Source organism: Penicillium subrubescens (assembly GCF_028828155.1).
Source record: "Penicillium subrubescens strain IBT 31985 chromosome Unknown utg000010l_segment0_segment0, whole genome shotgun sequence".
NCBI lineage: Eukaryota > Fungi > Ascomycota > Eurotiomycetes > Eurotiales > Aspergillaceae > Penicillium > Penicillium subrubescens.
This window is the reverse complement of record NW_026643160.1, coordinates 2,690,920-2,718,919: the sequence shown is the minus strand read 5'-3', so window position 1 is coordinate 2,718,919 and position 28,000 is coordinate 2,690,920. Positions and strand designations below refer to the sequence as shown.

Below are 28,000 nucleotides of genomic sequence, written 5' to 3'. Positions count from 1 at the left end.
GCTGCGCGATGTTGATCCAGTATTGACTGGGTGCATATCGATTGTTTCAACTGTCAGCGCATGGATGGAGAAGGGAGAGACCAAAAGTACGCGGTTCAATGGTTCTGGAATGGCGACTCCACTTGTGAAGGATCAAATATCCCGAGTTCTCCGTCCAGATTGGCAGATTCCAGGAAACGCGCGTGGTTGACTGAGAACCGTGGAACACCCGTGGGGCCGAGCCGTTAACATTCCATGAGATGCATAATGATGAAGATGAAGATGTATTGACTCTATTGATGCATTATAGTCAATGCCCCCTCGCCTCGGTCGAGTCTGGATTCCTGGAACATTGCACAGAGTGGACGGTAGGGGGGTCAGCGTGATCTAGGGTCAATTAACCCAATAAGTTCATTAGTGTCTGGGGCTGGTCGGCGAACCGAGGTGGCGGCCGTAGTGGAAGTAGTAGTACGGCGACGATACCCCATAGTTGCCTAGTGATCAGTCTCATAGGGTTAGGCCATTGTGAGGGAGAGAGAATAGTTGTTGACAAGTGACAATAGTGAACTCTAGTCAAAAGTGAATACTCCGTAGTAATTGTAGTAGTACCTACAGTTCCGTACTCCGTACTCTACAGTGTTATTTCCCCTGAACCAGACTGGACTTTCCACTGGAACACTCCCGCAGCGACACGTCCAGTAGAAAGTTTGTATAGACCCAAGGGCTTTTTACTTTGTACTGCTCTCTCTGCTCTCTGCTCTCTCTCAAACTCTAACTGTCCTTTTCTCTTTTTCTTGATTCTCCCCTTCGCTTCTGGACAATCACTTCCATTGCCAATCCATCCCCCATTCATCCACCTCATCCACTGTTTTTTCTGGCCCCCCCCCCCCCCCAATCCACTTGTCCCCTTGGTCTCTCGGAGTCTCCACCATCATCAACCAACACCGAATCCTCCTTCATCTTAATCGGAGCTAATCCACCTGCAGTTAGCCCGTGCACGGCCTTCTCCAGACGTTGCGCGGTGCTTTTACACCTCCTTACCCTTCCTCTCCTGCCTGACTGGGGATTTCATTTCTGGCAATTGCTTGTTTCTTTGTGAGAGAGGACCGTCTGAACCATCCAGGTATGTGCTCCCTCCATCCTGTTGTTATACCGATTCGCGAGGCTGGTTGTGCGACCGATTGTGAAGGCGCTACCTAAGCGCTTTTTTTCCGCCGAAAAATTTAAGGGGTTCTTGGTTCTGGACACTAATCCTCGCAACTCTCCACATTCTAGACAATCCGTCTCTATTACTCCTGATGATCGTGATTCTTTAACATCCACGAAACAATTCGACTCTCTCTGACGTCTTTCAACTCTCACTTTTTCCCACCCGGCGTGGTCTCTCCTGGAGAGAATGACCGTCTCACCGCCAGCGTCGCCGACGGGTCCCGCCCCGCGGCCCATCAGCGCGCTGATGCGCACGCCGCGCAGCAACAGTCGCATGAGCATGAGCAGTAGACATGGCGGAAGTCGCGCCTCGGACGAGGATGGCAAGACTGCTGTCAAAGTTGGTACGTCCTCTTTCAAATCCTACCGCTATTCCCGCCTGCTGTGCGTACGTACAGCAGCAGCATGGCCTACTGCAGTACGACTCGGGGGGAGGCATGGATCAGGGCAACACAAATAGAGACATTGGAACAACAAACAACTAACGGCCGCAACAGCTGTCCGAGTGCGACCACCTCTCAAGCCTACCGATCCCGGATACGAGTTGATTCCCCAGCGATTCCAACGATCCATGGTTCATGTCACGAGCCCGACCAGCGTTGCGGTAGATGTTCCCCAAGGTCGCAAGTTATTTGTGTTCGATCGCGTTTTCCCCGAGACGGTGGAGCAGGATGGTATTTGGGAATATTTGAACGACAGTGTCAACTCTTTCATTCAGGGATACAATGTTTCCATATTGGCGTATGGCCAATCCGGCGCTGGAAAATCATATACAATGGGTACATCAGGGGAACAGGAAAATTCTGGTGCGATGGGTGAGTTGGCAGGAGTCAAGGAAGAAGGACAGCACTACGCAGAGCGGCTAGCTGATTGCAATGTCCCATACAGGTATCATCCCTCGCGCTGCGCAGGCCTTGTTCGAGAAACTCGATGGGCCAAAACACGCCCGCAATGGCTCCAGCTCAACCGGCCTCCGAACCCCGCAACGATACTCCATGAGCTCAGCCTCTAGCTTTGGAAAGTCGACTGTGGAAAAGAACTGGCAATTGAAGGCCACATATGTTGAGGTACGACTCCATTCGCTACAGTGCATGGTCATCAGATTTCGAAGCTCACACTCTATATCTAGATCTATAACGAACACCTGCGTGACTTGCTTCTTCCCGACTCGGTCTCCGCAACTGATCGCGGCTCTGTTACCATTCGTGAGGACGCCAAGGGCCGAATTCTTCTAACCGGCCTCCACCAGGTCAACATCAATTCGTTCGAAGACCTGATTGGAGCTCTCACCTTTGGATCGACCATTCGTCAAACCGACTCGACCGCTATCAACGCCAAATCTTCGCGTTCGCATGCCGTCTTTAGTTTGAATCTCGTCCAGCGCAAGACTGCTACTCAAACGATGTCCCCCAAGGAAAAGCGCATGTCCATGCCAGTGGATTCTTTCTCTGGTGGTGAGTCTGTTACTGTGGACAGCAAGCTTCACTTTGTGGATTTGGCGGGTAGTGAACGTCTCAAGAATACCGGTGCTTCAGGTGAACGTGCCAAGGAGGGTATCTCTATCAATGCTGGTCTTGCTGCCCTTGGCAAGGTCATTTCGCAACTTTCCTCTCGTCAACCAGGCTCCCACGTCTCCTACCGTGACTCAAAACTCACCCGTCTTCTGCAAGATTCCCTGGGTGGGAATGCAATTACTTATATGATTGCCTGTGTCACTCCTGCAGAATTCCACTTGAGCGAGACCCTCAACACCATTCAGTATGCGCAACGAGCACGAGCAATTCAGAGCAAGCCGCGGATCCAACATGTTGCCGATGAGGGCGACAAGCAGGCTTTGATCGATCGCTTGAAGGCAGAGGTTGCTTTCCTCCGTCAGCAGATTCGCAACTCTGAGGGCTCTGAACGCAGGGAAGCAGCATCAACGGAACGTAATGAGCGCAAGAACGAACGTGAAATCCAGCTGCAGAACCAGCTGCTTGATGCCCAGGAGAGCTACAACGCCCTCAGCCAGCGCCACACCAAGCTGATTTCACAACTGGCCAATGAGTCGACCACCAATGGAGAGGCCGACGGACACCCAGATGACTTGGGCAAGAGCTCCATTGAGCGAATCCAGCGGTCCAAATCGTTCGCCGAATCCGTGGAGCAGGTCGTGGTCGAGTACGAAAAGACCATTCAGGCCTTGGAATCGTCTTTGTCTGAGACACGTTCCTCCCTGGCTACCACGGAGAGCACCCTTCTGGAGCGCGAGTCCAAGTGCACCTATGTCGAGACAGTGAACTCGCAGCTCCAGTCCCGTTTGCAGAAACTGCTGGACCGTGAGGCCAGCACCGAGACTTATCTCCACGAGTTGGAATCTAAGCTAGACGGTGCGTCCACTGGCGAGGAGAAGCATGCTACTATCGTGGCCGAGTTGCGGAAGGAGCTCAGCCGTGCTCGTGAGAACGAGGCCGGCTGCGAGGAGTACATCTCTACCTTAGAAGATCGTCTTGCCGAGTCTGATCAGGATATGGAGCTGATGCAGCGCGAGATGATTCGCCTGGAGCATGTTATCCAGCGCCAACGAGGCCTGGGGGCCCTTGACAACCTGCTCCACGATCTCGATACTCGTCACCAGCAGCAGAACGGCGATGACCAGCCGCGCACCAACGGCACCGACGTTCCCCACATCCCCGTTCCGGTAAAGACGTCCCACCACAAGCACACCCCGTCTTTGGACGTTCTGAACGAGGCTGCGGAAACCGCGATTCCCGAGTCTGACGAGGGACTGACCGAGCCTATTCTCGAAGAGGAGGAGGAAGAGTCTGTCGAGGAGTTCGAAGAGGCCACCGAGGAACCCGGCGAGGATCTGAAGGTGCTTGAGAACGTAACTAGCCAGCTCCAGGCCCGCCGCGCTGAAGCTGTCTGTGAAGAGCCAGTTGCCAGCCCCGCTCAGTCCAAATTTGTCGTTGACAAGCTTGAGACCGTTACCCAGGAGCTTTTCGAGCTTCGTCTCAGCCACGAGAACACTCTGAGTGACTACGAGATGCTCGAGGCCAAGTACGAGCAGGCCCTGAAGGCGCTCGCTGAAATTCAGCAAGACAAGATGGATGAAGCTCGTCATCCAGCCCCTCTAGCTCAAAACGAACCCTCTCGTCCCGTGTCTTTTTTAGAAGATACGACCGCTCCGACCTTGAAGTCTGGAGCACAACACTCATTCTCGCAATCACTCTCCTCGGAATTGTCCTCGGCCGGGGAGTCGCCTGCTTTGCGCGAGCTTTCTGAAGAGCCTAGGGATGGCGGTGTCTGCACGCCCGCCACTCCTATCGTCCCTTCTGTCCTTTCTCCTGCTGATGCCGAAGAGGCTGAGAAGATGCGCCATGTGCTTGCTGAGCACCAGGCCGATGCTGATCGGATGACCCAGAAGTATGCCGAGCTGCAGACTGAGCACGAGGAGATTCTCGCCCTTGTTGAGAAGTTGAAGGCTGAGGCTGAGGCCCAGCGCCACAAGCCCAGCCCACCTTCCACCCCTGGTTTCAAGATGATCCGCCGCATGACTAGTCAAAATCTTCTTTCCGGCGTTGACCGTGCTCACCGATCTCTCACCGCGCTGCGCACAATCGCCACCGAAGAGCTCTCCAGTAAGCCTGACGTCTACCAACACTTTGAGGCCAACCTCGATGCCACCATGCACGAACTTTCTTCTCGCATGGAGCGTCTGCAGTCCCTTGAAGCTGAGAACCAGAGCGTCAAAAAGGAGATGGAGATGAAGGCCACTATCATCTCTGGTCTCACCCGCGAGCGATCCAGTTTGTCGGGTGCCTCTTCTGTCGACATGGCACTTGTTACCCAACTCCGTGATCAAGTCGTCAACCAGGAGAACCAGATTCAGGAACTCCGTGAAGCCCACGAGGCGCGTGAGAAGCAGCTGTTGGCCGAGATTGAGAACCTCAACGCCCTGTTGAAGAGCCAAGAAGTCGCGGCCAAGGCCTTGGATGCTGGCGCCGAGGAGCAGGACAAGAAGATCGATGCTCTGGAGGGTGAATTGTCGGAGTGGAAGGGCAAGCACCAGAGTGCGCTGCAGTCTCTGCAGGCCTCGGAGCAGCAGCTTGCCACTACCCTGGCTGAGCTGGAGTCTTCTCTCGTCGCGGTCGAGGCGATGCGTTCGGAGCGCTCTCGTTCCGTTGATGAATCTCCTGATAAGGAGGCTGCCGCACAGGCGTCTGAGGCTGAGCGTGCGCAGCAGCAAGAGCTGGTGGATAGCCTTAAGAAGGATATCGAGCAGCACAAGACCACTATCTCCACCCATGTCGATACGATCACCACCTTGGAGAAGTCCCACGCCGATCTCCAGGAGCAAATGCTTGCACAGTCTTCTGCTACCGATATCAACAGCGCACCCGTTGATATGACCCGCATCGCCGATCTCGAGCGGGAGATTGCCACTCACAGGTCCGCCCTCGACTCCCACAAGGGTGACTTGGAATCGCTCCAGGAATCTCACAAGCGTGAGCTTGCCGAGCTTGAGGAACGGACCAAGTCTGCAGTTCAAGCCGAACAAGATTCTCGTCTCGCCGATAAGGACGCCGAGCACGACAAGGCGATGGCTGCTCTGCAGAAGGATATTGCCGATTCCCGCGATGAGCTTGTACACTTGCTCAAGGCTGTCTCGTCGCTCCTCAACTCCGATGTCACCAGTGCAACTCTCACGGACCAGATTCAAGATGTTTTGGCTCAGAAGCAGCACTTCTCTGAGAAGTACGCTGAACTTATGGACACCAATGAGGATCTGCGTAAGCAGCTTGAGGCTGCTGGTGACATTGAAGAATTGAACAAGAAGAATGCCACCCAGGAGGCCAAGGTTAATGAGCTGGCTCTCTTGGTTGCCACCCTGGAGGACACTCTTCGCCAGAAGGATGAGCAGGTCAAAAAGAAGGAGGCTCTCGTTGAGGAAATCACCGTGGAGAAGCAGAAGAGCGTGCGCCTGGTTGAGGAGCTCGAGGAGCAAATCACCAACAGCTTCGACCAGCACCACAACCGTCTCTCTGTCATCCAGCAAGAGCGTGACCAGGCTCTTGAGGATGCCAAGGCTAGAATCGTCATTCTCGAGAGAGATATCGAGACCTACCGCGTGCGTATCGAGCAGCTCGAGCTTCAAGTCAAGAACGGAACTTCCGACGGTTCCCATGACCGCAGCAGCTCCCTCACTTCTAACCTCCGCAAGAGCTCATCAGCAGCTTCGTTGCCTTCACCTCCCCCCGCCATTCCTCTTCCTCCTCTTCCCACTATCGCTTCTGCCGCTAACGGCAGTGGTAGTGTGTCCCCGCCAAGCTCTCGTCATGCTAGCAAGGAGATTGTCAACGCACAAATCGTCGAGGACCAGGAAGCCCGCATTCGTACAATTGAGAAGCACCTATATGCTGAGAAGCAGCTGACAGCCACCCTCGAGGAAGCCCTCGGCGACCTCGAGTCCCAAAGCACCAAGCTCAAGAATGACTGCGAGAACTGGAAGAAGAAGGCCTGGGGTCTTGAAGACGAGCTCTCCACTCTCCGCAAGGAGCGCAACTCCGCCCGTCTGTCTCTCCAGGCTGTCGAGGAGGAGCGCAGTGCTCGTAAGGAAGCCGAGGCTGCTCGGGCTCAGCTTGAGGAGCGCATGAATGCGCTCAACAAGAAAAAGAAGAAGAGCACTCTCAACTGCTTCTAAACTGGATGAACCAGCCTACCTACCATCTTTCACATACTCGTCCCCTCCAAAAGCGTGTTGTGTTTTAACATTTACGCCTGTCATTACCGCTCTTTCACTCTGGATATGTACACTTTCTTCTTCTTTGCTTCTACTTGTTTCATACCCTTTTCCCATTTTTTTTGATTTTTTTTACCCTTCGATCCGATTTCCTGTGACCCGTTTTATGCCCTGCCCTGCCCTACCCACCGCCACCCCTGCCTCACTACTCTACCTCCCATCCAGCAAACACCCTCCTCACCAATTCCCTGTATTATGACACGTCCCTGCTCTGCTGTTCCTTTCATCGTCGATTTCTATTTCTTCGATACCTCCTCTGCCCTTTTTTTCTGCCCTGTTCCATACATAGTAAACCAGTGTTTGACTTTATCGATACACGGTTTTCTTTCTCTTTTCAACCCACCCCTTTTTTTCTTCTTCCTTTTTACATATTTCTATTTTTTTGTGGTTATCTTCTTGTGAGCTCGCAACAACAACGACAACCCTCGTTCTTTTATGACTGGTAGATTCTAAAGTCGCGTCTGGATTTTCTCAATTGTACATTTTCTTCTCTCTGATGGATGTCTCTAGATTGAATAGTGCTAGTGCTTAAACGGTTCCCTCGTTCTATAGCCACGGTGGAGGTTTTCATGATGTCATTTCAATGGATATTCATCCTTGTTCTGTCCCTTCTGTCTATATATTGCTGCCCTCGATGGTCATTTTGTTTTCTATAATTCATCGTGTTCATTTCTACTGGCCTCTTCCGCTGGACCTAGCTACCGCAGTCCCCTGACTTAGTTGAATAAATGAAGAATTCGAAAAATTGTTCTTCCAAACATGGATGCGGTAGGCTTTGAGGCATTGTCAGTAACGAAGAAAATGTAGAATGGAGCCGAAGGTTGGAGGAGTAGCTGGGAGCTACACCCATGTTAGTGACAAAGCCACCAAGACAGCCTTGTAATCTTTCGCAGGCCCCCTTCCGTACATGACTTGATCATCTCTTTTCACAATCACCCCAAACGTACCATGACACGCTCTACTAGTTCTGTCCGCTTTTTTACATCACAGGTCTCGTCTCGTCGTCGTTTTTCTTTTTTCACAACCCCTTGGCGCCGTGCCAAACTTGAGTTCGGCCCCTTTGGACGCTTTGGCTCCACAAAGGCCGATAACAATCGTATCGAGTACAATTGGATCAATAACGCAGAAGTTCTTGAATAATACCAGCCCGGGGGCTATCATCCCGTCATGATCGGGGACGTGCTACATGACCGATACCACATTGTAGACAAACTTGGCTTTGGAGGGTATTCGACCGTATGGCTTGCCCGAGACTCTCATCTACAGCGATACGTTGCCGTCAAGATCAACGCAGCAATGCTCCTCCGCGCGAGACAAACGTTCTCAGGGCTCTATCTACTCCTATTCCAAGCTCTTCGCTAGTATATCCTGGGCGTGGCTCAATACCTGTGCTCCTAGATGAGTTTAAAGTACGAGGGCCTAATGGAGAGCATACGTGCTACACAGTGCCCCAGCACAATGCAACTTGAGAGAGATATCCTTTAGTCGCCTATTTCCTCTCGAAGTTGCTCGAGCACTATCATATGGACTTACGCAGGCCGTTGCTTATATGCATTCCAAAGGCTATGTTCATGGAGCGGCCAATTCAATATATTACTCAGAAGGGGAAGGTTTATTTTATGCAGAGGGATGAGCGTATGGACGAAAGGGTGGCTCAACAGTATGTGGATATGAGCAGCATCGATAAAGGACCACGGCCCTTCTTTTCTGATTTGCAACATCCTCACTTCTATGATGAAAATGGGCAACGTATCGAGAACTGGGAGGAGGCGATGGCTGAGTCACCGGAAGGAAGTGAGCCTGAAGGGAATACCCTCGAGAAGAAGAGTTAGGGTAGGGAACCAGAGAGGCCGGCAGCGGCTCTAATTAGAGTTTAGATGTCGAGACGACGCAATTCAAATGAATGCTCTCCCTTCACGACTGCTTTTGTTTAACTGAGCGCCATTCGATCAAGAGACTTCCTACAATTGTTGTGCAAGCTAGTGCGACAGTCAGGTACCAGGTCCGAACCAAGCTCCGATCGATCCCAATCACGGCCTCATCCCACCGCTGCACGGGGACAATCTTCTTGATATCACCGAGTCCATGGTACGCAATATCCGCCGGGGTCAGGCCAGGTACAATGTCCCTTAAACTCGACGATAACTCATTCGTAAATATCACCTGGGCAATAGCGATAAACACCGCTGGTCCCATACTCTGCCCGAACAAGATGACCCCGATGCCAAGGTTGACATCTGCAGCACTTAATGTTGCCTGCACCGCGGTTTGGGAGCCTTGAAAGCCGATACCACCGCCGAAGCCTGCAAATCCCGAATAGAAGATGATCTTCGCAAGAGATATGTCGGGACTGTAAGTGGTCATCAAGCCGGCGGCAATCGGCATGCATATAGAGCCAAAGATCATGAAGGGGGCATAATACCCGAACGTGGAGGTGCCGATGCCGTGAAGGAAAAGTCCGAGCATCATTCCAGCTAGGATTGGAATCATCAGAAATCCGCTCTCGCTAGGGGTCTAACCGAATATAACATGATTAGTACTTCTTTTTCGTAGTCACGGACTGGCCGTCCTACCTGGGACTTACCCGGGATTGAACGACTTGATAATATGTTGGTAAGTACCACTCCAAGACGTTCGTCATTGAGTTAGTACAAGTTGTGAAGATAAAGCCGGCGATGACATTTCGGCTTTTAATAACGCGAAAAGGGAGCGCCGCAGACTCCCCGCGTCGATACTGATTAAGGAAAAAGACGATCAGTAACACGCCAAATACAACAAATAACCCAATAACTTTCGCGTCCGACCAGGGGTACTTTGTTCCCGCCCAGGACAGCGCGATGAAGAGCGCAGTTAGAGACGGGATGAACAAGAAATTGCTGACTAGATCCAGCGCTCTAATCTTCTGGGCAAGTGTGAGGTTGTCCTCTCGACGGTTTGGGGGGTCTGATAAAAGAAAGACCAGGGCCGCTAGACTAATAGCACCAATTGGAAGGTTGATCCTGATTATCGGTTAGTGTGAGGCCACCTTAGTTGTGGGGTCAATAGAAGCCAGCCTGAACCAAGCCTGCAACAATAGAGACATACCAGAAACACCATCTCCAACCCGCAGACTGCGTCAATGCACCGCCCACTATAGGCGCGGCAATTATTGCAAGAGATTCAACGCATGTCATTAAACCGACATACATTGGTCGCTTATCTAGTGGTATAAGTTGCACGGCGACCGCGAAACACCCCGCCAAATTGCCCGCAAACCCGAGGCCGGTTACTGCTCTCCCGAGAACGAACATCATGGACGAAGCCGCCGTGGCACAGAGCAAAGAGCCGACAAGGAAGATAGCAACACTCATCAAAAAGACCGCTTTAATGGAGAAGAGCTGATACAGCTTGGCAAACCCAAATTGGAACGCGCATGTGCAGAGTCGAAAGGCAGATGAGTACCACCCGACATCAGCAACCGTGTGGAAGTGATCAGTGATGCTGGGCACAGCGGTCGCGACAATGTTGACATCGAGGCCTCCCAGGACCAGTATCACGCAGACTGCGAGGATAGTGAACCAAAATTCAGTCCCTTTTGGGTAGTTCGGTTCGGTGTCCAAGTTGGATTCGAGGTTAAGAGCTTCAATTGGTGATGCCTCGGCTCGGGTAATTGGCGGTTGTTTTTGCGACTGCGATTGATCGGGCAAAACTGGTGACACCTCATGTTTGCGTGAATGATCCTCTATTGAGGCTGGATTCGCCATTGTGCGAGATTGAATCTGAAATTAAGAGTGGAATGTGAGACAGGAGAGAGAAGAAGATATTGGACAAAAGACCGTAGTATTACCGGATCGATCGGCACCCATGTGATCCCGGCTATGCTTTCTTTCTCAAAATTACGAAGCATTTAATGCAAAACTGATCATGATCGGATTTTTACATTTTACGTGATGACGGAATAAGTGGGGGTATAGGGTGATCGATACTGAGGACATGTAATCAATCCAAATCTAGAAAGTATAGAGGGTTGCCAAGGCGGGCCTCCTCACGCTATGTGATGAGGGAAGTGGACATTATGTATTCGGCCGGTTCAGAATTGGGATATACGAGGTTTAAGGAGACTGTAGACATTGAGTCTTGGCCAACGAATCATGGATTTTAGAGATTCGTGGCCTATAACTTCCACGTCCAAGTCTTTCCAGCCGCGCCCTCAATTCTGACCCACAGAGTCGCTGCACTTGCAGCGAAGAGCAGCACCCCGACAGTTATAGTTGCTTTTTCATAATTGAATGGATCAGACTATGCAGACTGTCCAGGTAACAATAGTCCAGTCAAAGGTGTTCCGAGCAATGCACCCACTCCTCGAATGAGATACAACGCTCCGTTCACTGATGTAAAATATTGCACGCCGAACAACTCAATCAGACTAGCTGGGAAAAGCGAGATATATGCGCTGCCAAAGCAGCCATATAGTATAGCAAACAGAATTAACAGCACATCTGCGGCTGTTCCAGAGATAGCGGTATTCGCGTAAGTGGCAGGAAGCCAGACCGCAAAGACAGCAATCGAGCTCAGACTAGTTGTCAAGAAGAGAACATTCAACCGACCGTACTTGTCAGCCATGTATCCAATGACGATATGAGAAACAAAATTAGCCGCATTGCTGATAGTAATGAAGTTGTCCACCATGCTCTCACTATACCCAAGGGATCGCGCGAAGGCCGCGTAGAAGAAAGGTGGCGTGGCATATCCAGATGACTGTAGGAAGCAACCTAGAGCCTGCAAGACAAACGTCTTGGACTGAGCTACCCGCCAATTGACCAGTGGAACATTGACCCAGCCAGTCTTCCTGGAAATTCCAGCCGTCTGTCCTCGAACCTTGGTGTTGAAGTTGGGCTCCCAACGCAAAGTAAAGCCGGCCAGAGGAATAACAAGGCAACCAGAGATACGCAGCGCATTCCGGAATCCAATATGAGAGCTTATAGCCCGCAGGACGGGTGGCCAGATCATTCCGCCACATGCTGAGCCTGAAATTACGATGCCCAGGCCAGACCTCGACGGTTGTCGAACCATGTTGGTGCAACAGACATTGTCGGGACGTAGGCCATACAGGTGCCCATACCGACAAGCACGCCTTGTGTCAGGGCGAATTGCCAGACATATTCGCTTAGACTGGCGAGGATGCAATTTAGTCCGAATACAATACCGCCCGACATGATGACTGGTTGTGGACCGTATAACTTGGCCCAGGTCATGGCGAAAGGCCCGCCCATGGACATGACGGTTATGGAAAGCGTTCCAATCAAGCTGATAATTGACGATGATGTCCCTGTAAATGGCGTTCGAGGTTGTTTGGCCATTTCTTCATAGATAACTTGGTATACACCGTAGGCGAAGATGATTGCAGATGCCATGAACATGACTATGAAGCCTGCTCCGACTATCATGGCTTGACGCCTAGGTTGATAGGTTAGTTTTTCCCAGTCAAAGTTGGCTATGTACAGCCTTTATAAGAACTTACATTTGGGTTGGCGGAGGTAGCTCATTTTGTGTGACCAGGGCTTGAACTGCGCGCTCAGGAGCAGCACCTTCGTTATATATCTGAAACCCGTTTTCTTCCTCCATGGAGGTGGCTATATGGGTAGTATATGGAATCCATATGCAGAGGCAGTGATCAGGAAAATCAATTTGGTTTTGACCTTGGGACCACAAAGAAGACCGAGCTAGTACGGACGGATACGCGGCACTGAGGCTGTCGAATTTCAGCCGGTTGGGCGGATGCCCCCACAACTCTTGCTTTCCCCAGATTTTGGTGATGGGAGATGTGGTTACCGTAGTTTTGGATTATTATTTCTGGACATTGTGTTACTCTTCGTATATTTGAAACAATTTAGTAGGAATCGCATGACAGTCACTTTCTTGAGATTCACTTTCTTGAGATCTGAGATGTTGATGTTGAAGTGAGGCCGGTACAATCTATATCCATCGGTAGATACAGTAGAGCAAGCTCCGATCCGACTGGCCGAGCTCGAATACCTCAAGCAGGAATCAAAACATAGATCTATAAGATCTAATGAGCGTATTATGATCCAAATTTCATGATGAATACACTTATTACACATAGTTCCCATATTTGAAGCTGGCAGCCCCAATCTGGTAGCTGTTCCAATATAAATAAAGTTGTTTCAGGTCGTCATGTGATGACGTACTACCCACGTGTCTTTATCGCAGCTTTCGCGGGATGTGATTAACGGGCTATCGTTATCGACACAAGCACTCCAACAGACAAGCTTACAGCAAATCACCCATTATGTCGGGTCTTGCGCCCTCCAATGTTATCATCATCCATCCTGATTTAGGCATTGGTGGTGCGGAACGTCTCATCATTGACGTTGCGCTGGCCCTGCAGAAGCGAGGCCACCGAGTGACAATCTACACCTCCCACCGCGACAAGACGCATTGCTTCGAAGAGGCGCGCGATGGCACACTTGATGTCCGTGTGCGGGGGAATACGATATTCCCGGCCCATGTCTTTGGAAGATTCCATATCCTCATGGCGTCGCTGCGCCAGCTTCACCTGACTGCATCGCTGTTGACGGAGCTGGGATCAAGGGGCAATTCAACAGCAAAAGACAAGTCTGCGCCTGGGGAAGAAGATCAAGACGATATTTTCATTGTGGACCAGCTTCCGGCGTGTGTGCCTATTCTCAAGAGCCTTGGCCGACCCCGAAAATCCAGACGCCAACGAATCCTTTTCTACTGCCATTTCCCCGATCAATTACTTGCACGACGAAACGAAGGCGGCTCGCTGTTACAACTAGCAAAGCTTCTCTACCGCTTTCCATTTGACTGGTTCGAGGGATGGGCGATGAGTGCGTCTGATAGGGTTGTTGCTAACTCAAACTTCTCACGCGGAGTGGTCCACAGTGTGTTTGGGACCGAGAAGCTTGGGGATGTGGATGTTGTCTACCCTTGTGTCGATACGAGTTCCGCGGTGGAAACACCTACAAAGGAGCCGGAAGATGCTCTTTGGGGTGGAAAGAAAATATTTTTGAGCATCAATCGCTTCGAGCGAAAGAAGGATATGGGTCTGGCGATTCGTGCTTACAATGGTCTTGGTGCGGGAAAGAGGAAGGGAACACGGTTGGTGGTTGCAGGTCAGTCATTCCATTTTCTTCCTCGTGCGATCTTCATGCAATATATGGAAACTAATTCAACGTCTACATCCAGGTGGCTACGACAATCGCGTTCAAGAGAATGTCCAATACCACCAAGAACTCGACAATCTTGCGAAAGACCTCGGCTTGCGGACAGCGACAACGAAGACGGTAGTCTCCGCACTCTCTATCCCTGACGATATCGATGTTCTATTCCTCCTCTCCGTTCCCACGACCTTTAAAAATACCTTGCTTGCCCAGTCAAAGCTCCTACTATACACACCAATCAATGAACACTTCGGTATTGTGCCTGTGGAGGCCATGCTTGCAGGCTTGCCTGTTCTGGCCTCAAATACGGGCGGCCCATTGGAGACTGTTGTTGAGGGCGAAACGGGCTGGCTCCGTGACGCTCACGCGGTTGAGGAATGGACCGCGGTTATGGATAAAGTTCTCTACGGCATGTCCCAGAAGGAATTGGCCAAGATGGCGGCTGCCGGGAAAGCAAGAGCAGAGCGGGAGTTTTCACTTACTGCTATGGGAGATCGATTGGAAGAGGAAATCTCGACTATGTTGTTGGTGGAGAGGCGTCCTTTCCACGGGTGGCAGCCAGTATTTGCCCTGCTGGTCGCCATTTGCTCTTTCCTTGCTGTGTTGGTTGCTTTCTTGCTTCGCAGAGTGTAGTCGATCTGATTGTCAAAATAATACCCCTTTCTTTCTTGTTCATAGTTTACTTCACTTTCACCTTGGTTCTTCAATCATCTGCTCGTATATCCGATAAGGGTCACATGACTACGTGACGTCGCGTTTCTCCCGCATCGCGCCCCTCGTGTCACTGGCATCATCCAAAATGCGCGAGGTCATTGACCTCCTCTCCTCAGATCCACCCCTTCCTGAGACATCCAGACTGCAGCATGCGCTTGCTCCGGCGCGACGGGCTGGGGTCAGGCTCGGAGCCAACTCGAGGTTGATTTCGTCCGACTTCGTCGATGTCTCTACCTTTACCGACGACTTCCAGGACAAGCCCGCTAAGAAACGCCGAGTCAGCGCCGAAAAGCGCCCACCTGTCCGACAAAGCACTGTGGCCCAGGGATCGTCACGGCCAGGCCCATCTCTCTTCTCCTTCTCGGACGATGACTTTAGCCTACCACCCTCGAACCCCAGGGCGCAGAAGAAGTACCTGGGACGCGACGTCGATGAATCTGATCCCATTGTTTTCACATCATCTGCACCAGAGCCGTCCAAAAAGCAACACTCCACCTGGTCGAAGCCGAATCACTCCCAAGCCGAGGTAATCACGCTCGACGATGACGATGATGACCTATGGAAGCCCATGGGAAATGGAAGCTCAAGCCGTGGAAAGCAGGACGAAATACAGGAATTCAGCGACCCATTTGGATGTGCCGAATTCGAGGATTCGTTCGGCCTTTCTGGGCCGGGTGTTTCCGCCTCTACGTCGGGGTTCTCCAGCAAGACCGCTGCTTTAATATCTGCCCTCAGTACAGCACCAAAGGGAAATGGTAACCGATCCAACATCAAGTCTGGATCTTGCTCTCAAAAGAGTAAAGGTGCCACAATGGATGCAACGCTGATTGGAGACTTCTCGGATGAAGTGGACGGGCCTGCTCCACGACAACCGGCGAAGAAATCAGGCAAGCTCACTACGGAAGAGAAAGAGGCCAGGGCAAAGGCCCGAGCTGATGCTAAAGCACAACGGGACCTTGAACGCCAACTCGAGCGCCAGATTGAGAAGGAACGGAAACAAAAACTGAAGGAGGAAAAGGCCAAGGAGAAGCAGCTGGCATCGGACATTGCTGAAGTCAATAAACTCAAGGTGGATAAGAAAGATTCTACCGGAGAGATGATACTGGACATATCGAGCTCCTTCGAAGGCAGTAGCGTTGGCAACCAAGCTGTTGAGTTCATGAAGCGTCTCAAAGTCGAGTATCATTTCTTTACTGGCCCAGTTCCGAACGTGGTCAAGTGGCGGCGAAAGATGAAGGCCAGATACAACGCAGATGCTGGCCATTGGGAACCGGCTGCATTTCATATTTTGGAAGAAAAGCATGTGCTCTGCTTGTTACCTGCGCAAGATTTTGTTGATATGGTCATTGACTACCCACCTGGGGAGGAAAAAGAGTCATTGGATATGCATGTCTTGAAGATCAAAAGCGCTTACCCGAGCTGCAAAATTATATACCTCATCGAAGGACTCATACCCTGGATGCGCAACAACAACAAAAGTCGCAACCGGGCTTACGTAGCCGAGGTGCGGGCTCAATTCGAACCAGAACCACCTACGTCCCAGGCATCTGCAGCACCGCGTCGAGGTAGGAAACCGAAGCGCAAACCAGAGACCACTCCACCAGTCGATGACGATACGATTGAAGACGCCCTTCTTGCGTTGCAAGTGACCCACTCGTGTCTCATTCATCACACTGCTGCGCCCCCCGAGTCAGCGGAATGGATCAAGAACTTTACGGAGCACGTCTCTACGACTCTGTATCGACAGGAACGGATGGAGGCTCACGATGCAGCTTTCTGTATGGAAAGTGGCCAGGTCAAACCTGGCGACGATAAGCTGGATACTTTTGTCAAGATGTTACAAGAAGTGAATCGAGTGACCACCTCAATGGCCTATGGTATCTCTTCACAATACTCTTGTGTCACCGACTTGGTTCGCGGTATGCAAATGCATGGACCTACAATGCTGGAGGATGTCAAGGTATGTTGCAAATTTTGTCAACCCTTGTCATTGCCCTTTTCGGAGTTCTTCGATTTTCTAACGGAGCGTCAATACATATAGAAATCTGCAAATAGGAATGGCGCTTTGGCTGAGGCCCGCGTCGGCCCGGCTGCCAGCAAGCGATTGTACAAAGTTTTCACCGGGCTGGACCCAACTTCTACGGACGTCTAGCCCGTCTGTGATGATATGCTAGTTGGGGTCATGCGTACAGTACAGTACCAAGGCGGGTTAATAAGTTCTTGAAATTTTTTGATCACCGTCGTTGGATTTTTATTCTGTTTGCCGCCTGATGGCAGGCAATAAATACAAGTACATTCTTTCGGGCTTTGTGGTGTAGCCCATACATGTTTCAGAAAATCTATCTACCGTTTGCCTGATCCATCAACCATATCTCCTCGCTAGCTTGTAAAAGACCCAGGTTCTCCTAAAAAGGGAGCAACATCATTCAACCAAGCACTGTACAGCGACCATGCAAGCCTTGTAGGTATTGATAGATCAATTTTGGGCTTTCCACAGAAAAACTTTCAACGACACGAGCGTCGGGTGGGATCACTGCAATAAGCATTGCCTAAAAGCTCACATTATTCTGGTTGCCCGGGGATTATTCGACTTATTTGATGCCAGGTCGGTCACAATTCGGAGATTGCTTTGCGGTACTTGGGCCTTCTGTGGGAAGGCTCGGCTTTCCAATCGGTTACGATATTCGTCGGCAGTCTACCGGTCAGTGGACCTGGACAACTAGCAAGGAGTGAGACTTGAGAAGAGGAGGATGGACACTACATTGTGTGCATGCACGCGCTTCCAAGTCGTCTTCATCTATTCGAGATGCTTGACAGTCGCACCCCGGACTATGGATGCCAGATGCTGTAAAAAGCAACACCATGAAACGATCTGAGATGACTTACGCCTTTCCGTTCAAGTGCTTTTGTAATTTTGTTGCCTATCGGCGTATTCTCGTCGAAAATGTGGAACTTGGTGGAAACTCGGCTCGCAAGATGGTGTTTTGCGAGGCCGCCATTTGCCGCACATCCGGCTAAGCTTGCCCTGGCAAAGCTTAGCCTGTCGTAGGGCTGCAGGGCTAGATCTGTATTGTCACTATCGTACCCAAGGGGGGCTGGCATTTTTAGCAACTCCCTTACGTATTACACACCGTGTACAATGTCTGTCAGCACTATTTATGCCCCATCGGTGGATCCGTGGACAAGCCGAGCGAAGACTGTCGGCTGACATGGCTTTCCACATTCTTCGCCATCTTATTTTATCTGATTGATTTGATCGATTTGATCGATTTGATTGATAACTCGACACCAGCCTGCCACCACACCCCTTCTTAACATTCGAGTAGATGAAGTCGCCAACATGGCCGCGACTATTCCCAGGCGGACTTTGAGCCCGATGCTCATTTTCTCAACGAGCTTGCTGGTCGTTTCTGCTTTCAACTATGGTTTCAGCGATCAAGCCTTTGCTTCTTGTCAAGCAATGGATGCATTTGACCGACAATTCGGCTTTTATAACAAAAAGACTCATGCCTGGAAACTACATCCTTTGTTTACGTCTTTGTATAATAGCCTGAAAGCTGGCGGGCAAATTATCGGTGCGTGATATTTGAATCGCTTCCTTGCAATAGCCGGTAGGGTCAGGACATGAATTGCTGACATATTTGGCTTTGTAGGTGTGTTTCTCGGAGGATACATCAGCAACAGATATGGTCGACGGATGTGCATATCTATCATGAGTGTATACGCTCTGGGCAGTGCCTCGGTAGTGATAAGTTCGCGAACTGAAGCTCAAATACAGGCTGGCAGAGCTCTGCATTGTGAGAAAGCCCTGATCAATTGATCTTACAGCTGTTAACTAACCTCCTATTGCGAAGACATCTACCTGGGAATGCAAATGGCGGTCATCCCAACAACGTTGACTGAACTGGCCCCCGCTAAAGTTCGTGGAGGAATGGGGGTCCTGTACTGGCTCAGCATCAAAGTCGGCGGCCTCGTTGTCACCTCGATCACCCGTGGAACATCCAGTATCCATTCAAATGCGGCCTGGCGAATCCCATTCGGTCTCATCCTAGTCTTACCATTCATAATCAGCTGGTCTATCTGGTTCGTGCCCGAGTCTCCTCGCTGGCTCCTTCTTCGCGGTCGCCACGCCGAAGCTCTTGCCTCTTTGACTCGACTCAAGCCCAAGGATACACCCGAGGAGACTATCAGAGAAGAGTTTGAGATTATTTCTCAGAAGGTTGCCCACCAGCTGGAGAAGAAGCGCTTCCGAGATCTATTCACGCCGCAGAATCGACAGCGCACGTGTGTCGTCGTTACTGCGAATTTCTTCCAGCAAGCGACGGGTCAAGCGTTCGCTTCGCAGTATGGTACTCTTTTTGTAAAGCAATTGAAGTCTATCAACGCGTTCAGTGTTACGCTCGGCACTAATGCTGTTGATATTGGGGCTATTGCCATATCCGGGTCACTTATTGACCGCGTTGGACGCAGGTATATTGACCGAAGCTTTCCTTGGGCCCATAAGACCGAAATGCTGACCACGATTGGATAGAACTATGTTCCATATCAGTTCGACCATGCAGACAGCAGCATTAATGACAATGGGTGCATTGGGAACCGCAGACTCGAGTGACGTGGCAGCTAAGCGAGGAATCGTCGCCATGCTAGTAATCTACAGTTTCAGTTGGTCTCTTGGCTGGGCACCTCTTGTTTATGTGCTCGGTGCAGAGCTTCCATCGTCTCCTTTGCGGGAAATGACTTTACAGATTGCTTATTTTGTGAAGCTTGTCACCGAGTATGAGTTTAACCCTTGCCATTTCGTCTCTTCCGACTACTAACCATGATCTCTTAGATTTGCCGTGACATTTTCTTATCCTTACATAGAGACTGCTGACACGCCTGGGCATGTGTATCTGGGTGGTAAGCTGGGATTTATTTACGGCTCCCTCTCGGCAGTAGCTATTCTATTCGGGTTCTTCTTCATTCCGGAGACCAGTCGTTTGGAGCTTGAAGATATTGATCGGAAGTTCGATATACCCCATGATAACGTGTTGAAGTCTCTCGAGGACCAAACAGACGGGGGAAAACCGACGGTAGCAGAAGGTATTCATGAACAGAAGAACTAGTCAGGGTCATGAGCTATTCATCAGAAAATTCCGTGATAATAAATGATGAATTCATAGAGATACCCGAATATATTGTCGCTCAAAAAGACTATCGCCGAGAAATGCATCATCGTAAATCCCAACGCAACATCTGAAAATGCATAAAAACTCAGATCTAAACGACAACACCCTTCCGCTTCCAGCCCCTCCAAGCAGCCGCCCAAACCACGATAGCAACCCAAACACTAGCAGTGCAACCCACAGCCCAAAGTCCATAACATCTCCAGCCATGGCACTGTCCATCAGGGGAGCCAAAGCCTGCACCCCCATCAATCGCATTCTGGTAGGCACGGGAGTAGACTACACCCCAAAGTGCAGCGCCTAGGGCAGGCATCATAGCAACGATGCCCCAGTTCGTGGCAAAGTTTTCCACGCCCCATACCACTGAAATAAGGATTGGGGTTAGAGAGAAGGCACTGCCGTAGCCGAAGCCGACTAGGGCTGTTGTGAGGTGGAAGATGGCGGGTTCTTGCAATGGGATGGGAGAGGAAAGAATCAGGTAGCCAAGTGAGAGGAGGAAGGCTGAGGGGAGGAGGAAGGCCATTCTGGAAATTGTTAGGCGGTTGTCGGTTGGAGTGGGATGGCGATGGCGTGCTCCCTCTGGGATAGGTGGGAAGAGATGTGTTGCTGGAGGGGCGAAGAAGTCCGACAGAGAGCCGGTGAGAAGGCGGGCGATTGTTGAAGTCAATGCGACGGTGGTGACGTGGGTTGAGGGAAGACCAGCTGGGGGCGAGGCGTCTACCTCGTAGGAAGGAGGAGTCAAGGTTGGAATGATAGTCCCGAGCTAGATAGGCAACATAAGTGACTGAATGCAGCGCAGGGAGATGGAGGGAGACTTACGTTGTTGATATATGATTCCCCGGGCCCCGTCACCAAGAAGAAACCGGCAGCGAGCCACCACATCGTGGGATCTTGAAGAAAGACGCGGGTTTCATAGTTGAGTAGCCAATTCTTCTTCCGACGCTCCTCCTCTTCCCGCTCTTTCTCACGTCTTTGTTCTTCGCGCTCTTCTTCGGACAGAGTTATCGAGCGGTCGTCATCGTCATCGGCAAAAGTCCCGTACTCAACAGCAGCTCTGATCTCATTCCGCGGCCGGAAGAATTCACTTTCTTCAAGCAATCCACTTCGCTCCAGCTCTTCAACGGTCTCATCAATATACTTCTCCTCATCGCCATCGACAATGCGCAGCGCAACTGTGCCAATGATCCCAATGACCAGCAATAGGATCGCCAGGAACATGAAGTACCGGAAGACATCCACATCACCACGACTGCCGTCCGCGTTCTTCTCGTACAGAACATATGTTCCAATTTGGCTCTGCCACATTCCGCTGAGACCGAATGCTGCAATGGGGATAGCCAGCATGATTCCCTTGTGTTTTCCCCTGCCGTAGTTCTTGGCGCATGTTGCTACAGCTGCCAAATACATACAGCTGGTACCCATTCCAATGGCGATGAAGGCCACGATCATCACCCAGAATGGCCAGCCAGAGCCACCGGCGTCCGCGGGAGGTCCACTTTTATATGTCAAGGCAGCAAGCAGGTACCCGATACCAAATAGAAATCCCGAGAACAGAGCCAGCGGCGACGGACTGTACCGATCACAAAGGTATCCGAACAGCGGAACGAGCAAGTACATAGCGATCTCGGCGGCGATCGAGACAATATTGACCTGGAGCTGCGTATAGCGTAGTCGAGTAAGGAGGAGATGGCCGTATAGCGAGAAGGCAGTAATACTTCCCGCTCCGAGACTAACACAGACGAGCGTCAGCACCCAAGCATCACAAAGCATGAATCAGGACAGACATACCAGGTAACAACTCCCCAAGCGAAGCTTATTACTCGCACCACCTCCTTGTGCATTTTCTGCCGATCCCGCTCAACAATACCATCAACAACATCGCTCAAGAGCCCATCGTCGCTTCCTACACCGCGTCGGCTATCCCCCGAGCGGCGCGAATAATGTGATATCGGTCGAGAACGATCTAAATCTGTATTCCACTCCTCATTCGAGCCTTCCTGGTCCGAAGCCAGCAACAGAGGTCTGTTGGCATCGAAGTCCCGCTTATCGATATGCTGGTCTGTTTGGCCGTTGGAGCCGGGCATGATGTCTATAAATGAGCAGGCTAGATATGACGGATATAGATATCCGAACGCCTAACGTGATTCTCTTTATGATCGCGAGTCGCTGGAGGGTGTTCAATCCAACAGCTGCTCCGTTGATTGCTCCGTGACTTCGGGCGGAGCTTGAATGGTCGGCTGCCGTTGGGGTCAGCGGGGTGGATCAGTTGCTTGTTTGTTGATGTTCCACCCTATGGTGAATGAGGACTCAAGCTCGGATCATTCTATGGAGTAGGACAAGCTTGAAAATGCAAGATAGCTTGTAAGTGCCGAGAGAGTGAGGATTGAGGGGAAGGAGTGAGTTGTACCCGACAGCTCAGCTAGCCTGACTCAAGGCGGAGCGGAGTAAAGCTGGGGGCTTGCTTATCAGTAATCACGTGATATTGGCCGAGGTTGCGTCACTGCGGAGCTGCTCGATTGCCTAATCTGGCAAAGCAACACACAACTACGAGTAGAACGATCTCCCAAGTCATGATCTAGAAGTCTGATCTAGGATGAACATATCACATTATCTTGATCTAAAAATTCCGGAGTTGAGATGTCCGAGTAGTTTACCTAACCATCTAATTGGACATCAGACTTACTAGCCTATGTGGATAAATGAAGCGCACCGACAACGTCCCTTTCATAACTGCGACATGTCAGTCCGGCGGAAGGAATAATTGCTCAACTAAGAGATAAGTGATTTATTGTCTAATCCTAACGAATATCATGTACAAGGCCAGTAATCTGGCATCAGCCCCGCGAATTGCTAGAAGATCAACCGATAGCCCGATGGCCGGGTATTATCAATAAAACAAGACCGAGAAGTGAACTGTTGAAGTGGGGAATCAAGGCGACCAGTTGTGACACAAATAGTCGGAAGAAGCGAAGTTTCAAAAAGAACGGGAGAATGAGAAAGAGAAAAAGAAGAATAAATCCAGAGAAAAGCCAGCCGTGGTTCTAAATGCGTTCAGGCGTTGATAGAGGGTCGTCGAAGCATCCGTGGGGGGTCGTTATTCGTAGGTTCCTCGTTACTCAGAGGACGGCACCGTTGAGACAACATCAAATCGAGCGGAAATCACAGGGAAACTCCGATTGCGGGACACACTGTCTATCCCCAAAACGCCAGATAATAAAACAAGTAAAAGCGAGGAAGGAGGAGGAAAAAGTTATCAATCGAGACATCAGAAGCTGACTTCCCCAGCATCGGTCTCCATCACGTTCTCGTCCCAAAACTGATCAGAGGAAGATTCACGGACCGCAGGCTGGGAGCCGAGGGCAATCGCCTCGCCTTCGCCCCGTTCCACAAACTCGTCTTGCGTGATCTCCCTCATGATCCGCTGGAAGTACATTCGTAGTGTGCGAAGACCACGCAGGTATCCACGATCAATGTCCTGAGGATGGTGGGGTGGACAAGGTGTATCAGGTGGTAATTCATCCTCGCCAGTCACGCAGTTGGCAAAGTCCACAATCTTGAGCTGGACGTCGAAGTTGTTGTGGCCATCTTCGGATGCCCGGCGTCGGGGTGGGGGTGGACGTGGTTCACCTGCTTGACTGGGGGTTTGAGGTGTTGCCTGCTCTCCATCGTACAAAATCAAAAGGCTGCTAGCATAGAGGCGGTATCGATCCAGCTTTCGGATCATATGTTCCAAGAGAGATAATTTCTCCAGGATAATGGGGATCTTCTTAGCAACGCTGGTGTAGCTAACCCCGTCAAAGAGGAATCTGGTCAGTGCATCCTGGAATTCTCGGCCAGACTTCAGGTCTCGACCAAAGTATTTGTCTTCAAAGATGTATTCTTGCTTCTTGACATTCCAGGCTTGCATACCACACAGACGGACACCAAGTTGCTGAGAGGTTGTTGACTGACACTTCCGCCTCTGAGATTTCTTTTTCTTCTCAGTTGCCTCAATGCCATATTGTCGAGTACCCATTTTGAGGTCGAGAACGCATGGCTTGTTCATACCGGCCGTGAGGTCCTCCAAGAGAAGGAAGAATTGGACTCGTTCATCTTTCCTCAGTTGAGCTTCCTTGGGGTTGCTGGGCAAATGGGTGCCAACGTCTTCATCGTCATCCTTGACCGTACTCCGTGGTGTCTCAAGGGGTCTTCTACTTGAGGGATCCGAGGAATATTGTTCGCTGACCGAGGTACTTTCCGAAGAGGGAGAGGAGGAAGCCTTGAGTGCTAGAGACTCAGGAGGGGGGACAGGGGCATCGCCCTCCATCGAGAAGATTTCATCCTCTCTATCGCCACCATAGCCCTCATCGTCGAAGAACATAAGATCACCCGTGTTGTGCGAGTTGAGACTACCGCGTCGTTGAAGACCACCTCCCGAGTGGCGCCGTCGGACCTGTTGACCTCGGCTAAGCGAGCTTGACCGATTTGGCTGGACCTCGGTTTTTACCTTCTCAAGTCGGTTTCGATTTTCTTCCAGGGCAGTGGAGGCAGACGATGAAAGAGTTTGGCCTTCGGCGGAGTGTGATGTGATGGTCAATGCGGGGGTCTGGGTAGCGTCCATCTTGGTCAGAGGAGAAGGGCGACTGCTGGCTGTATGGTCCTCTGACAAATTTCCACGGCGATGAGGAATATCGGAAGATGCTCGAGGTAGTTGAAGATGCCCGCGAGCATGACGTCGATGTTGGTGAATCGCTGGTGGACTGAAGACTTCCCGCAGAACTTGCTCTTGAAGCTTTCGGTTCACTGTGGTAGCTCCCCAGATCTTGTTTCGCTTCCTCAAGGAAGATGGATCAGATTCGGTGGATAGCTTCCCTAAGCCGTCAGCCGAGCGAGGTCGTCCCATCATCGTATCATCTATCAGTCGGTGTCGGTGGGGGCGAGAGAAAAGGTCGGCTGGGATAATATGCCGATTATTTTCGAGAATGACTTTAGGAATTACACCAGTAACTTGCTTCTGGCTTACAATCCGCTGTGGCTCTGGGGCTTCGAGGGCATGAGCATTGGACAATGAGGTTCCGTTAGCATGATTTGCCTCGGATGCATCGTGGGCAGCATGGTCTGGACGGTTCTTGGAGCGCTTGGAGGTCTTCGAGAATGTCACATTCAGAACACCTATGTATCTGCAATGATTGTTAGTACCAGGTCGGCCAAAAAAAGAATCATAGCGAAGGGTCATCATGAGAAAATGGAGGGAAACAGGAGATTTCAGGATGCCTCCGCCATACGGGATACATACCTTGGAAGAAAAACTAGCATATCAGGATGTCTTCTTTCAATGCGTTCATAGAATTCATTTTCTCGATTGTTGAGCTGCTTGCAAACGGCGCGTCTGGAGAAACGGAAAACGGTGGTATGCCCACCAACCTGATGCCGGTAAGGCTTCAGTTCCACTGCCCCGAGAGGGGCAGGGGTCTTCCGCTTGGGCTTGGGAGGGAAACGGGAGCGCTGAGTTGGAGTGGCGGTTGGTGTTAACTCAGCATCATCGGTAAGACTGGATTCGTCATGAACAGATAGACCACTTTCGTCCGCCGAAGGGGCTTCCGATTCGCAAGTAGATTCATAGGTGCGCTCAGAAATCGAAGTTAGAGGCTTCTCCGGCACGGTTTCAGCGGGATGTCTGATATCTCCAAGCTCGCCGTAAAGGGTCTTGCTTTCGGTTTTGGACCGGAATGAGATATCCACGTGGCCGGCTTCTTGCTCAGATGAAACACTTCGCTGCTCTTTAGGTACCAACATGAGCTCATGGCCCTTCTCCGCAGCAGATAGCTGCACCGGTTGCGCACCATGTGGGTCAGACACCAATGGTTCCGCGCCTTCAACTCCTTCGGAGACAGCTACACGTTCGTGAGGGAAGTAAAGAGCAGAGGAGATCTGCTCATTTTCCTCTTCGTCGTCTTCGAACCGATCTGATGCTCGACGCTCCTCCTCTTCGAGAGAACTCAATGACTCGGAAAACCGGTCGACGTGAGGGTCTTTCTGGAAATAATCACGACCACGTTCGGCATACTGCGTCGGGATACTCTTAGAGAAGGAAGAACCTCGGCCACCACCGGGTGTGAGATGGAAGTTCCGGATTTCCTCAAGAAGTGTGCGTGGCAACGTAGGCGGGCGACGCTTGTAAGGCTCATCCTCCTCCGTCTGGAGAGTTGACTCGGCCGTCTGTGGCGGGTCAAATGTCGTTCCATCGGCTAGTGAAGGAAGAGAGATGCTTTTGCGAAGTAATCCCTCCTCCTCTGCCACCAGGCGTAAGGTCGGGTGTTCAATTTCCATGGTACGATCGGGCTGCTCAGATTTCTCATCGTGCTGCTGGGCACGGTCCTCTCTGCGTTTGCGGTCTGGCGAGGTGGTGTTTTCCTTGAACAAGCCCAGGTAGTGACTGGACTTACGGCTGCGCACGTTAGAGGCTGGCTCTACGTTGCTAAGGTCTGCTTCAATGGAACTATCCACGCGACCTCGACGACCTCTGCTTGAACTCCGTTCCAACGCGATACCCCGAGACGAGTCTGCCAGAGAAGTATGAGGTGCTGCCTCCGGGCTCACCGGCCAGTCCTGACCGGGTGCAGGGGGCGTTAGAGACTGTGGTGACCGGGAGACATCGTCTAGGAAGGACGGAAGAAGACTGCGTTCAGTTACAGAACTGTGTGAGCCACCGGTTTTCGTACCTGATTCATCCAATGGCCCAGGCAATCGCGACTGAACACCTGTCTGCACCCCTTTGCCTTTCACCTGGTCTGTGGACGAGATAGATGAGCGCAGCCGAGACAGACGGGAGACATCGGCCGAGGAGAAGAGGGAAGAGGAGCGCAATGGGATGTGTCTGCGGACGTCAACTTCCATGTGGGAAGGGTCGACGTGAGAACGATGGGAAGAGACCTTGGAGAGAGGAGCTAGAGACCCAGACACATCATCCAGGCCAGGAATTAAATTGACCTGGCGCTCATTGTCTGAGGGCTGTTCGGGTGGTAATTGTGGGGTAGTTGCGGCGCTGTCCGAGGGGAGATAATGGGTCGCGAAGATACTATCTCTCTCGGACAGTTGTGGGCTGTAAGTAGTGTCGGGACGGGGGAAATTCTCCAACGGGATTGTCGGCGCCCTTTTTAGGGCCAGATTCGAGACAGGCTGGGACCATTGATGGGTGGTTGTGGGGGATTCTGCACGCGATGGGGATTGCGCCTGTTGAGCCCCCTGGGACAAGTGTTGGTCCTGCGATGAATGGTGACGTGGGTTAGACCGAGCTCGCTCGGCATTCTTCGAGCAATCATGATGGGCAGGCGTGGCAGGTGTCACCAGGGGGTCAGGCAAGGTGTCTTCGGGAACGGGCGGCGGGTTTGACATGGAGAGGACATTGGTCAGGCCTGCACGGTCGGAATGGAATGGAGACGGAGCCAGCGGTGGTTGGCTGTTGGGGGGCGTGGGCGTGGGCGTGAAGTGAGAGAAGAAATTAGGGAATTCGTTAGAGGCAGGAGAAGGAGGATTGGGCGAGCAGGGGGCCCAGGGAGGGCTTGAGCGACACAGAATGATAGCTGGCGTCACGAAGACGAGCAGAAGCAAGTTAGTGGAGCACGCAACTTGGGAGAAGGATGTTGGCCCGGGGAGGATGGCAGTAGTAACCCAAGCAGGGAGGTTCTCTTTTTCTTTTTTGGAGAAGGACGGATGGACGGCCACGTTGGATAAAGGGAGGATCTTACAGGTTGAAGAGCTGACCGCAAATCGGTGGAAGAGCCGGGATCAGAAAATCAGAAAGCTCAGACGCTCCCAGTTGAGTAACGGGGTGGAGGAAAGATAAGTTGAAGGATCGAGGAGCGAACCTAAATGGGCGTTGGTAGCACAAGTGGCGCCGATCGCCCGTCACCGCCTTGGCTCTTGGAGTACAGATAATAACAGATAGGACCAGATAGTGCTCGATAAGGCATAGATTCTGATCTTGG

The 28,000-nt window shown here is 51.4% G+C and overlaps 9 protein-coding genes across 9 annotated transcripts; 5 read left to right on the top strand and 4 right to left on the bottom strand.

The window, feature by feature from the left end:
• Positions 1-1,375: 1,375 nt before the first annotated feature.
• N7473_012158 (uncharacterized protein) lies at positions 1,376-6,871 on the top strand (the record flags this gene model as incomplete). The annotated part of the gene is made up of 4 exons (XM_057158097.1): positions 1,376-1,532; positions 1,686-2,003; positions 2,077-2,255; positions 2,318-6,871. The coding sequence occupies 4 exons, from the start codon at positions 1,376-1,378 to the stop codon at positions 6,869-6,871; spliced, it is 5,208 nt and encodes a 1,735-aa protein (XP_057003947.1).
• A 1,622-nt stretch (positions 6,872-8,493) lies between these two features.
• On the top strand, positions 8,494-8,802 carry N7473_012157 (uncharacterized protein; the record flags this gene model as incomplete). Its single annotated transcript, XM_057158096.1, has 1 exon — positions 8,494-8,802. The coding sequence occupies one exon, from the start codon at positions 8,494-8,496 to the stop codon at positions 8,800-8,802; it is 309 nt and encodes a 102-aa protein (XP_057003946.1).
• Positions 8,803-8,884: 82 nt separating this feature from the next.
• On the bottom strand, positions 8,885-10,713 carry N7473_012156 (uncharacterized protein; the record flags this gene model as incomplete). The annotated part of the gene is made up of 3 exons (XM_057158095.1): positions 8,885-9,484; positions 9,555-9,969; positions 10,157-10,713. 3 exons carry the CDS (start codon positions 10,711-10,713, stop codon positions 8,885-8,887), a joined length of 1,572 nt encoding a protein of 523 aa, XP_057003945.1.
• Positions 10,714-11,248: 535 nt separating this feature from the next.
• On the bottom strand, positions 11,249-12,574 carry N7473_012155 (uncharacterized protein; the record flags this gene model as incomplete). Its single annotated transcript, XM_057158094.1, has 3 exons — positions 11,249-11,970; positions 12,060-12,406; positions 12,471-12,574. 3 exons carry the CDS (start codon positions 12,572-12,574, stop codon positions 11,249-11,251), a joined length of 1,173 nt encoding a protein of 390 aa, XP_057003944.1.
• A 685-nt stretch (positions 12,575-13,259) lies between these two features.
• N7473_012154 (GDP-Man:Man(1)GlcNAc(2)-PP-dolichol alpha-1,3-mannosyltransferase) lies at positions 13,260-14,787 on the top strand (the record flags this gene model as incomplete). Its single annotated transcript, XM_057158093.1, has 2 exons — positions 13,260-14,106; positions 14,180-14,787. The coding sequence occupies 2 exons, from the start codon at positions 13,260-13,262 to the stop codon at positions 14,785-14,787; spliced, it is 1,455 nt and encodes a 484-aa protein (XP_057003943.1).
• Positions 14,788-14,953: 166 nt separating this feature from the next.
• On the top strand, positions 14,954-17,020 carry N7473_012153 (uncharacterized protein; the record flags this gene model as incomplete). Its single annotated transcript, XM_057158092.1, has 2 exons — positions 14,954-16,828; positions 16,910-17,020. The coding sequence occupies 2 exons, from the start codon at positions 14,954-14,956 to the stop codon at positions 17,018-17,020; spliced, it is 1,986 nt and encodes a 661-aa protein (XP_057003942.1).
• Positions 17,021-18,208: 1,188 nt separating this feature from the next.
• N7473_012152 (general substrate transporter) lies at positions 18,209-19,973 on the top strand (the record flags this gene model as incomplete). Its single annotated transcript, XM_057158091.1, has 4 exons — positions 18,209-18,443; positions 18,723-19,338; positions 19,418-19,642; positions 19,700-19,973. The coding sequence occupies 4 exons, from the start codon at positions 18,209-18,211 to the stop codon at positions 19,971-19,973; spliced, it is 1,350 nt and encodes a 449-aa protein (XP_057003941.1).
• A 154-nt stretch (positions 19,974-20,127) lies between these two features.
• Positions 20,128-22,117, bottom strand: N7473_012151 (MFS transporter; the record flags this gene model as incomplete). Its single annotated transcript, XM_057158090.1, has 3 exons — positions 20,128-20,796; positions 20,853-21,762; positions 21,822-22,117. The coding sequence occupies 3 exons, from the start codon at positions 22,115-22,117 to the stop codon at positions 20,128-20,130; spliced, it is 1,875 nt and encodes a 624-aa protein (XP_057003940.1).
• A 696-nt stretch (positions 22,118-22,813) lies between these two features.
• N7473_012150 (inositol polyphosphate kinase KCS1) lies at positions 22,814-27,407 on the bottom strand (the record flags this gene model as incomplete). The annotated part of the gene is made up of 2 exons (XM_057158089.1): positions 22,814-25,192; positions 25,309-27,407. 2 exons carry the CDS (start codon positions 27,405-27,407, stop codon positions 23,299-23,301), a joined length of 3,993 nt encoding a protein of 1,330 aa, XP_057003939.1. The 3' UTR covers positions 22,814-23,298.
• Between the last annotated feature and the right edge of the window lie 593 nt (positions 27,408-28,000).